Source organism: Polyodon spathula, chromosome 2 (assembly GCF_017654505.1).
Source record: "Polyodon spathula isolate WHYD16114869_AA chromosome 2, ASM1765450v1, whole genome shotgun sequence".
Taxonomy (NCBI): Eukaryota; Metazoa; Chordata; class Actinopteri; order Acipenseriformes; family Polyodontidae; genus Polyodon; species Polyodon spathula.
In genome coordinates this window covers 54,507,567-54,519,567 of record NC_054535.1, presented here as the reverse complement: position 1 = coordinate 54,519,567, position 12,001 = coordinate 54,507,567, and the positions used below count along the sequence as shown (strand labels likewise).

Below are 12,001 nucleotides of genomic sequence, written 5' to 3'. Positions count from 1 at the left end.
TTAGAAACATTGCAGGCTCTGGTCAAGACTGTAAGGCTGGGGATTGCTGCCTAATAAAGGAGATAACATTTTCTTGACCTATGTGCCAGGGTTGACTGATTTAAATCAAGTCTTAAATCACTGACTTAAATCACGATTTAAATCACTTGATTTAAAAAAAAAAAAACAATCACTGATTTAAATCATTGTTTCACTTACTATCCATTTTGTAAGTTTCTCAAGGAAAAGGCATGAAAAGTTTTAACAATTTTTTATTAACACAAACATCTTAAACTCTTACTATCTATAAACTAAAACTCTTAGGGCTGTATTCTGATCACAGTGCAAATGCGAGTACAAGCGCGAACGCCCCTGACTCTGTGATGCATAAAAATACGTAAAAATAAAATACTGCACTGAAATGGTATTGTGAAGACTTGCCTTCTCTTGCCCAGCTATAGAGCGCCTGCCCCATCATGAACATATTCACCGGAGCGATTCACTTCGCACTTTACTTTACACCAGGGTTATCTGTTACTCTCGTGACACAATTCTGAGCGACTTTGGTCCATAATGAGATATTTTTTTCGTTTTTATCAGGATTCATGTTGACAACATACACACACACAAACCTGACTGTTTCTCCTTTAGAGGAAAAGTTTCATTTTCTTCAAACCTCCAGGACTATCTCGATCTACTGTACTACAAAAAAAAAAAAAAAAAAAATCCATAATTAAAACAACACTAAAAATATTATATATATATATATATATATATATATATATATATCTATATATAGATATATATATATTATATTATATATATATTATATATTATCTAAATTTTGGGTTTGTAGACCCAAACATCTGACTTAAATAAAATTAATAAATCTGTTTTTTTTTTTTTTTTGTTTTTTTTTTTAATTAAAAAAAAAAAAAAAAAAAAAAAAAAAAAAAGCGCCAGCCCTGGTATGTGCCTTGGCTTTCCTTTAAAGACCCGGTAGGTGGCATCTTTTTAAAGATTGTTACAATAATATTCTGAATTCAACACTTGTTATTGTCATTTATGCATTACAAAAAGAGACAACAGTGAGTATGAACCCAGAACAACAACACATTTTATCATATTTTTATAATCCAGGTGCAGTAGTATAAAAAATGACATATGATCTAGCACTGTTACAGGGTAGCCGCTTTGGTGACGTCAGGCCAGAAGCAGGAACAAAAACACTGACATTGCAGGTATGGTGCAAAAGAGACAGCTCTGCAGGGTGAAGCAGCACAGCAGGCAGCCTCAGTCGGTGCAGAGCAGCAGGCAACACCAGGCAATCCAGACGTGGCATCCCCGAGCGCAGCGGACAAGGCGGCTGCAAAAGGAGCTCCACTTATCCCTTAGCGGTGGAGGTGGGAGCAGCAGACAGTTCTCGCACGGCAGTGGAGGCGGGACAAGCAGGCATTCTCCATCTGCTGGTGGAGGTGGGAGCGGCAAGCAGTCTGCCTCCCCCCTCTTGGACTGTGGACGTTCGGCCTCCCCCCCTTGTGCTGTGGATGCACAGACTCCTCCCTCTTGAGCTGTGGACGCTCGGCCTCCTCCCTATTGGGCTGTGGATGCACCGACTCCTCCCACTTTGAGTCCATGTCTCCTCTCTGCCGCTCCTGGTAGACCCAGTCAACCATCTGGGCCATCCACTCCAATGCCTCTATGAGCCCTGGATATCCTCTGGTGATGGCTTTTTGTTGGACTTCTGGCTTCAGCCTGATGAAGTCCAAAAGGATATCCAGGTTGATGTATCCCCTCTGTTTTTAGCCACAGGGGGATGCTGGGGTCCCTCAGCCAGCTCTCATACCTCACCATCCTTCTCTGGAGAGGTGGCATCTGGGGAGTGCTTTCCCTCCTATAGTGCCTCACCTCCGTGAAGTGCAGGTACCACAAAGCTTCCTCCATCCTCCTCTTCACCCACAAAAATTAACTTGGAAAAAAATAATAATTAAGCTCCTGCAGTACTACTTCTGGCCTTGGTCCAGCAGGCGCTGTGGATCCCACAAAGGACACCACGTATGGCAGGGTAGTCGAGATGGTGATGTCAGGCCAGAAGTAGGAACAAAAACACTGACACTGCAGGTATGGTGCAATGGTGCTTGTGTCGTTTTATTTTCAAATAAAAATAAAACATTAAAAAAAAAAACAGATTTGCTCATAGAGCGAAATGAAAGATGTAAACAAAAACAAAAATCCCGAACACCAAAACACACAAGTCAGGCTGGGCAGATTGCTTTCACCGATCCTATGTTTTTACTTTTTAAACTCACTCTGCTCGCTCTCACCTCTCCTCCGAATAAACCACCCAGAGCTCAGAAAGCCTAAGACTTTCATGTAGGTGACCATCTCCCGATTAGCAACAATCAAATAATTAACTCGGGAGATGGTCACCTTCTGCACAAGGTTTTTAATGTGGATGGGGCTTCCCCTGCCAAAAAAAAAAAAATAAAACTACGGCTTCTCGCTGTCATATATGTATTTAAATAAATACACAAACAATAACACGGCTGCGATGCCATATTTAAAAATACATAAATTCTAATAAAACAAAACAGATACAAAATATCACACACTAAACACAGGGGCGGTGGGGTACATAAACAACAGGCCTACATTTTTTAATCATAATACAAAACAAATACATTTTACAGCAGGGCTTTACCCCGCCCCCTTTTCATGTGCAGGGCTTCAAGATTTTAAATCGAAAATAGAGATGTTTAATTTTTTTACATATTAATTCTAATACTGTGTCCTTAATGTAACAAAAAATTTATTTTATTAGTAATATTTATGTTACTCTCAAAAAAAACATCAATGTCTACTTGACATGGGTCATGCTGTATAGGCCTATTGGGTTTGGTGCTTACAGTACAGCAGAGCGTAGACCAACAATTTGAATAGATGTGAAAAATCTGTTGCTGTTCAAAAAGCAGACCACCATGACCTACATACTGTGTATGTACATGTGAAAATGTAGACTGATCTGACATGCACTACTTACAGTACATCCTCATATTCAGAAATTGTCAAAAACATGCAAAAGAACAACCTCACCAAGTTTCAAAAGTAAACACTATTTTTAAAAGGTGACATGCATACAGTATGTACGGACACTTCCACTATATAATGTATGATAATGTGACATATTGTCCAGTTCCTAACAAATAAAGAGAGAAAAAGAAATTACAAACTTTTTATTTGCAAAAATAACAACTGTGGGCGAGTAATTCAAACTGATTCTCTGCGTAAAATTGGAAAGTTTTAAATGTAGGCATAGATGCATAATATACTTGTGAAGCAAGAGTAAATAGAGAACATGTCAAATAGTCTTGAATGTCATGTTATGCTTACAATACTGATAAATTCCAATCCAGGACCTTCATATACTTCAATTTCTAAGCACCCTCCTTTGTTCCTCAATTCATTGTTATCCCTCAAATCTAATGACTGCAATTTCACTAATAATAATAACTTGATAAAAAAAAAATCACACTGACAAATGAGTATAATCAGGAAACATTTAACTGCTATTCACTGCAATCATTCACTCTGGTAGATATTTTACCAACAATAGTATTGCAAAACAGTAGTTATATAATGCCCTAAATGTATGTTAATAAATTCTTCAAGAAAGAGATTCTTAAAAATACAAAACTCAGCTTTGGTTTGGACCTCAACCTAAATTAATCTGTACACTTCTGTATATTGAAGATACATTTCCTAAAAATTAGAAAACAGCTGTTGCTGTTATAGTTCATAGATTTTTGTGTCTATCATGGACATTTTAAATCTGTACAAATTGTATCAAACTAGTTCAAACACTTGTTCTTCAAATCCTAAGCATTTTTTGTACCAGTAGTTTTCCCAATCTGTTTGAATCAATGGTCACTTGAAATATACATTTGTGTACTGAAGTTGCACTGCAGTCTACACAACAATCAACCTATTTATCATAGAAATTACAGATTTATAGCCAGCCCATACCCCCAAAAAAACAAAAACAAAACAAAAAAAACACACACACACACACACACACACACACACACACACAGCCCCCTTGGTACTTTAAAACACCTGCACTTTATAGCATTCATATATTTTTTTACACCTTGGATCTTAACACTTCATATGCCAAATGCTCTAGGGAATCTTACCTTGTCAAAAACTGTGAATAAGCTACAATATGTCAAACCAACAGTATAAATGTATCAGACCAGGTTGAAAACGTCTACATTTACTCTCAAAAAACTAAGGCTATGTATTACCTGGGGCATCTGACATTTATAGATGCACTGCATGTATGAACTTAAACATAACAAATATTTGAATATTAGATGGGTACACATCTTTTTACTATTATTATTATGGAAGAAAAAAAAGGACAAAGGGTTTTGAATCTTTGAAAAAGTTATCCATTGATGCCAATGTTCTGTTCTTAAACCTGTACACCTGTATCCAACCCATTAAATTAAAAAAAAAAAAAAACCTGCCCGGACACGCACATGGTTTTTATATTGCTTTTTGGGATTAAAGGAAGACACCCAAAGAATCACTGTTTGTTTTGCAGCACATCATGATCCATCCCTCTTGTGTGAACATTAAGACAATCTGAAGCTCACACCCTTTATGATGTTCTTTGACATGACTCAGACATTACTGTACCTCTATAACTTTTGAAGCCATCTGGTATATCTAGAGCTTCTGTTTTTTGTATTTTATTAATTTCATTTTTCAGTGCTTATTTTTAGCTATTTTTGATTTTTACATAAATCCGTTTTTTTTTTCAGGGCTTTTGCTTGGGAAAGGGGTGAAGGCAATGTGACTTGAGTAACCATTTCTGGTGTTTTTAGTGTTTTCTGGTGTTTGTTGGCTATCACAGATTTCATTTTTTGTATCAGGGATGTTTTATCATTTTTTATCGCTTAAAACTGAAAATCAGAAGCTCTAGGTATATCATATAGGCCTAAATATACAGGTATATTCCTGTTTAAACCCATCCTTTGTTGTCGAGAGTGCTTTATTCACCACGACAGTGTTAGGAAACCAGAACTGTGTAAATAAATATATTTTACTGGTATTTCTTATTAATGTTTTTTTTTTTTTTTTTTTGTTTGATTTTTTAAAGTTTTGCTTCCGTTACATGCCTACATTTACAGATGGAGAAAAAGCTGCCATTTTTTCTTATCACACATCTGTAGTTCATCTTTAAAGATGTGCCTTTTCTACCGCCTCAATTTATCTTAAAGGGGCAGGAAAAGCTTACAAATAGAAAGTTTTAATTTGTTTAAAGTGGCCAGCAGATTTTTCTTAATCATTTACTGTATTGAGATTGTTTAGCATCTCAATATACAAACATATGTACTGCTTTAGCGGGGAAAAAGTTGATTTGAACTGTGATTCAAGAAATAAAGCAACTTCATACCAAAAAGAACTGCCTTTTCTGATAGTAGATCAGGGTTACAAAACTGAGCTGCAAACTGCTGTTTGATTATACAGTGGATAATCTTGTGATCTCGCGAAAACCAGTTCCGTTACCTCATACCCACAAGATAACTTATCTTAGGATCTTTGGAAAGTGGCATCGTTTATCTTTCAGCACAGAGAATCCGCTATGAAGGCAATGAATGATTATGGTTGCAAAGGCAGGTGATTTATGCAATTGCAGATGAACTGTGAAAGACACTCAGGGCCCGATGACTGTGGTGGGCACGCAGGGCCTAAGTGAAAGACAAATTTGGCCGAAGGCCTCGTCTGTGGGTGCCAGACACCTACCTGTGCGAGGCCAGTTGGAAATACACGAACAGCTTCATGCATCTCAGTGTCGCAGGTAGGAAGTGGTTGTGGCCACCTACCCCCAAAAAGATGAGGCCACCAAACCATGAATGAATAATAATAAATAATTAACTCGCTCCACAGTGGCGTCCTGCCACCTATCCCCCAAATATTGAATTTAATGAAAACCAGCAGCTGAGACATGGCCTGTCCCCATCCCCCAGTGCATGACTGCCAGCCTCGCCAACCTGACCACTCACCCTGCGGAACTAAATATGAACTGCTCAGCACTCAGGCAACTGAAAAAACCCTGCTAGGGGGAAACCTCAGGGAATCCGTGGCTGAAGGCAGCCCTTCCTCCAGACTCTAAGCGATCAACTCCCGTTTCAGACTCTCAGCAGCAGACTGAGTAGCCGAAACAAAAAGCAGCGACATGAAAGAATAACAAACAGAGCTTTTATGTGCTTGCTGATGATGTATTGGTTAGGGGTAGATAGTCCTTTGCAGAAAAACAACCAAGTTTAGAAATCTCAGAAAAAACAGAATGACTTCCATTTTATCTAGATCCTGAGACAAATTATCTTTTGATAAAGCAATCGTAATACCGTGAACACCCAAGCTAAAGTTTACAGTAGCCTAACTATCTGAGTGAGGTTGCATAGGTGCTGGGTTGTATGGGCCAGTGGTGCCCAAGCTCCACCAATATTCTGGAAACGTTGGCCCAGAACCACCTATGTTAGAGCTTACACGTAGCAACTGTACATACCTTTTGATGGGACTGATACATCTTTATACAATACATGTTTTTCAAATTCCACCTCATAATGGTAAAATACATGAGAAACAGTGTACCTATCAAATAACAGTTCACATCAGATTAGTTTAACAAGAAAATCAGTGTCATTTCTCCTTCGTTAGAAGTGAAAGTTCTGAGCCCTAGTCATTGGTGAAAGACTTTCACAGACCATCCGTTCTCGCACAAAGTGACAAAACCAGAAAGGGTCAAATTGTGTCAGGGTCCTCTTTCTTTTGTCATTTCCATATTCAGTATTATGTTTGCGTATTTTTTGTATTCAATATACTGGTACAGTAGTGTGCTGTTAGTCTGCCTATCATAATTACTTCTGAATCACTACATGAGTCATGAATGACTAACTGAAATGACAGATAGGATAAAAACTTGTGTGTTTAATATGAAACGTATTTTAAATATCCTTTTTTTATAATACTTTTAGAAAAAAAAACACATCTCTGTTTTACAGGTTTGTATGTACCAGTTTACACAATAGTGTTCAATGGAACTATGTCTGTGTTTACAACACAGCTCCTGGATGCAGGCACAGTCAGCTGGTAGATGCGTACGCTCCTCCATAGAGTACAATGGAGCCATCATACCATAAGTAGTGTTATATTTTCTTTTTATGTAGTATTAGAAACAATTTATTTTGGTTTTATAGTTTTGTGTGTATATATGCCCGTTTACACCTGTATACAGGTATATGAACATACCTGTTTCTTTGAAATGTGTATTTTATTATATTTTTTCACTGTTTGTAGTCGTGCTGTATATGCGCTCATTATAAAACGAAAGCATTTTATGTTTAATTTTCCATTTAAATACAGTGCTTCTGCGATGCAAATGTTTCAGTTGTACCCATTAGTATGTCTTTCATTTTCATAACAAAGCAGTTTAAAAATGTATGGGTCAAAGTGACCCATGCAGTAGTTCTAGGTAGTTCGAAAATCTGGCGGTTCTAGTATTAAACAACTAATGTGCTTCAGTTGTTAACCAATTGCACCAGCTAGCACTCATAACTGATTTGATACAGGGAAAAGGTCAGTGTAACACTTATCAGTTCAATTTTTACGACAATTACTTTTCTAAAAATGTTTAATTTTTCTGAAAATTAAAAAAATCAAATATTTGTCCACAATTGGAAAATTGAACAATTTTAATTTGGGTGCAAATTACACATAAATTTGTTTTTTGGTTTCTTAAAAAATAAAAAAATTTCAAAAAAAATGTTTTTTTTTTTTTTTTTTTTTTTATAACTTTAGTCGTTGCCAATTTTTTTTTTTTTTCTCCCAATTTGAAATGGGCAATTATTATTTAGGCTCAGCTCACCGCTTCCACCCCTGCGCTGTCCTCCGAAGTGTGTGCCTTCAGCCGACCGCTTCTTTACACACTCCGGATTCACCATGCAGTCACCCAGGAGCTACAACGTAGGAGGACAACGCAGCTCCCAGGCAGCTATCAGGCAAGCCAGCAGACATGCGGCAAACAAAAAACTAATAAAATAAATGTACACAAAGTATTTATTTTTTTGTTCTATTGCTATTGTTGTTATTATTATTTCAAGTATTGTTTTAATTATTGTTTATTATTTAAATATTTAAAATGGTGCACATGTGCAAACAACTTACTGTACTACTGGTACTGTATTCATTTTCCAGACACAGAACCCACATTTACTTAAAGCACAACAATGCTGAAGTTGGCTTCTTATTCGCCAGCTTCTTATTTGGACAGCTTCTTATTCGCATTCCGTAAATGTAACACAAATTGAATAAGTAACTGGGGTATTTCAGGGGTTAAGTCGCTGTATTAAAGTCCCTAGGTGCACCCAGGCACTGTGGCTTTTTTGTCTGCATCGGCTCATCTGCAGAATGACAGTAGATACTGTCTTGGTATGATGCTGACTGATTGGAAGGAATGTGGCTGAAAATCCATTTCCAATCAGTCAATCATCCAACCTATTGTTTAAAAGAGAGGTGATCCTCAATAACAAAGGGCAGCAGGTAGGAACCAGGTACACACAGAAATGACTCAGTGTGTTTTGATGGACTTGCAGAAAATAATATGGGATTTTGCAAACCCAAACTTAGGAAATACTGCGACTAAAAAAATGTCTTGGTTAAGATGATAATTCTTAATCACAGCTCAGCTCCAATACTGATTGTGGCTTTCAGACAGAGATGTTTGAAGCAGTGAAACCTTACTGAGACTGACCAACAAATCCTCAGTTTCATACCCGCATCATAGCAGAATTTTATAACACAGCAGTAACGTGCAGAGGTCAGTACAGAGCAGGGGCTCATTGAGAAAAAATGTCACTTTTCAAGCATCACAATATTTTTTGACAGAGAAACAGGGCACTTTTGGGGCATAACATATGAACATTAAGTTTACAAAAGAGAGGGGGTCATTCGGCCATTCTTTATCGTTAGGTTGTTAACTGCCTATGGTGTTGAAAGTAAAGAGATTTTTAGTTTTACAGATATTTGCGGTATGCAAATAAGAAGCTGGAATGCGAACAAGAAGCTTGCAAATAAGCCAACTTCAGCATCGTTGTGCTTTAATTAAACGTGGGTTCTGCCTCTGGAAAATAAATACTGTACTCAATAGTACAGTAAGGTGTTTGCACATGTGCACCGTTTTAAATATTTAAATAATAAAACTATAATTAAAATAATACTTGAAATTATAACAATAACACTAGAAGAAAAAAAAAAAAAAAACGTTGTGTACATTTACTGTATTTGTTTTTTGTTTGCCACCATGTCTGCAGTTCTCCACTGCCGTCATAGTACTATGACCCTTCATGACACAAATAGCAAATATTTTCAAGTTACACCGTTGTTTCTTCTTCCTTTTTTTTAACTGGTAAAAAAAAAAAGGAGGTGTCATTTCGAACCACAAACTGCTTTTTTTTTTTTTTTTTTTTTTTTTTTTAAGAAATCAAAAACAAAGTTGTAGTAATTTTCACCAAAATTCCAATCTTTCAATGTTCTAATTGTGGACGAAAAAATGAAAACACGAGACCATATTTGATTTTTTGTTTTAATTTTCAGAAAACGTTGTCAAAATTTAACTGATAAGCGTTACACAGACAAGTAAAATCACAATCACATATTACAGTACATGCTAGTCTGTACTGCACAGATCACAGCAGCAGAAACGCCTGGCCAAATAAGGAATTGTTTAGTGCGTTTCAGGTATTGGGAGTAAACATCATCTATTTACTATATTCCAGAAAAGACTAAATATTTCTGATAAAAAAGTCACCCAGAATACAGTTACTTGCATTATTCGGCTTAACTCGAGGACCACCATATTTGTACAAAAAAAAAAAAAAAAAAAAAAAAAAAAAAAAAAAAAAAAAAAAAATATATATATATATATATATATATATATATATATTATATATATATATATATATATATATATATATAAAAACACACAACACACAGTACCTGTTCTTTAGCAGCTACTGCGGGTAGTGATGGGAGCAGGTCCTTTTTGTTGTTGATATTGAACATCAATCCCTTCCCCCGATTCGAGTTGTTCACATGACAGAAATAATAATAAGCGACAGCTCCTCCTGCTGCTACACACATCCCAGCTACACCAGGCTTTAACGACTTAAATTTCATTTTACGTACATCCCCTATGTGATCCGTTCGCAGGCTTGTTATGAAGTTGTTCTTCATAGACCTGCTTACAAGAAGGAAAACTCTACGCATAGCGGCCATTATTGTTGCTCTGCTCTATTAATTCGTCGGAAACACTGATGTTCTCAACCCTCGCGAGATATGGAAAAGGGCCCACAGTAAATGGACCGAGTACCTGTTCTAACACAGCAGGCGTAGAGGCGTTGTTCATGCTGTGTATGCATGTGGCAATATGCCAAAACTGAGTGTTTATGTACAGTGTACGTATATTAAAGTGTGCGTATTTATTTATTTTTTTTTAAATTTAAACAGTTATATATGGGTACCTGAAGAAATTCCAGAGTGAGGGTTAAAATGTTCAGTTTTTTTCCATACATAATTCTAAGAAGATGGCATACTTAAACATGGCGAAGATGTAAGGTAGGCGCAGTGCAAACAATTGTGGCTGCAAAGTCTAAATTGCTTAGCGGCCAGACAATTATTTTGCACTGCGGCCTATGTAAGCTTTAGAACAATGCAAATTACTCAAAGTGCACAAATAATGAGCTGCAATCAGTGTATTTAGCAGCCATTAAACTGGGACAGTATGGAAATATTGTGAATAACCTCCAACTTCCAAGCTACAGGGAAGCCCTACGGTTTTGATTTTCACATTGTCAGTGTTTGATCTAATATATTATTGAAAGTGAATGCAGAGGCTCATGGTGATATTCAGAGTGGAATCTTTTACTTTAAAAAAAAAAAACTTTTTTTTGTGAAAAAGCTTTCTTATTGTCTGCACCCTTCCTGTATGAAAGCATTACATATCTCAATATTTCTATTAATTAAATTGTTCTGTATATGTATTTTTTTCCTATTGCAGTTCCTGCTTGGATCATTAATGTGCCATAGATACTAGGAAATATTTGTTTTTCAGCCACTTTCTACTTAAACAAGACTCACTCATTTATAACATGCTGTAAGCGGATAGCTATCACTTAACATGGAAAAATAACCTGTTAAAAACATGTTAATTCCATTGTTTTCAATCATTCACAGTTTTTTGGTACAAATCAATGATCATAAGAAAGCGTCTTCTGACAGTCTGAATTAGATAACTATGCATTTTACAAAGGCTAATTTTATTTGCTCATTATAGCTGGAGTTTATTGTTTTGAGTTAACAGTATAGACTGAGACATGGATCAAGCTGTAATAAGATTAAGATTAAATTGTGTTAATTTTCTTATCAAAGGAAATGTTGTCTCTTCTTATGAAAAGAATACTGTTTTATCTTCCTTAATATTAGCATAAGCATTAAGCTATGGAAAATGCGCAGAGCAGTTTTCAGATTGTCAGGAGATGCTTTCTCATTATCATTGTTGGCACTGAATAATGTATCATTGATTGGTACTGAAAAAACTGCATAGACAAGGCAGGAGATACCATCTACAATTAACATGTCTTTAACAGGTTCCTTTCTGTTTAAGTGAAACCTGTCGGTTTAAAACATGCTAAAAAGTAAATTTGGAAATAAAACCATTTTTTATCCATGTGTTTTTTTTTTTTTCTAAAATACTTATAAAATATCTTATATAGCTATTATACTTATGCAACAGATAGCATTCATCTTAAATATGAGTATTCATGGTCTCTATTTATTTCTTAAACTTTGCAGGATAAAATATACTACTTTTGATATGACAATTCAGCACAGAAATAAAAAATAAGGGGTCACCAATTATAGCAAATAAAAAATAAGGGGTCACCAATTTATCCTG

The 12,001-nt window shown here is 36.1% G+C and overlaps 1 protein-coding gene across 5 annotated transcripts in view; it reads right to left on the bottom strand.

The window, feature by feature from the left end:
- The window catches only part of LOC121298311 (calcium uptake protein 3, mitochondrial-like), a 49,956-nt gene extending 39,592 nt beyond the window's left edge, over positions 1 to 10,364 (bottom strand). For all 5 annotated transcript variants that reach the window (XM_041225369.1, XM_041225385.1, XM_041225405.1 and 2 more), the window contains exon 1: positions 10,045 to 10,364. In XM_041225369.1, coding sequence (XP_041081303.1) covers positions 10,045 to 10,323 — 279 coding nt within the window. In that variant the 5' untranslated portion in view covers positions 10,324 to 10,364. The remainder of the gene's footprint in view (positions 1 to 10,044) is intronic.
- Positions 10,365 to 12,001: the final 1,637 nt, after the last annotated feature.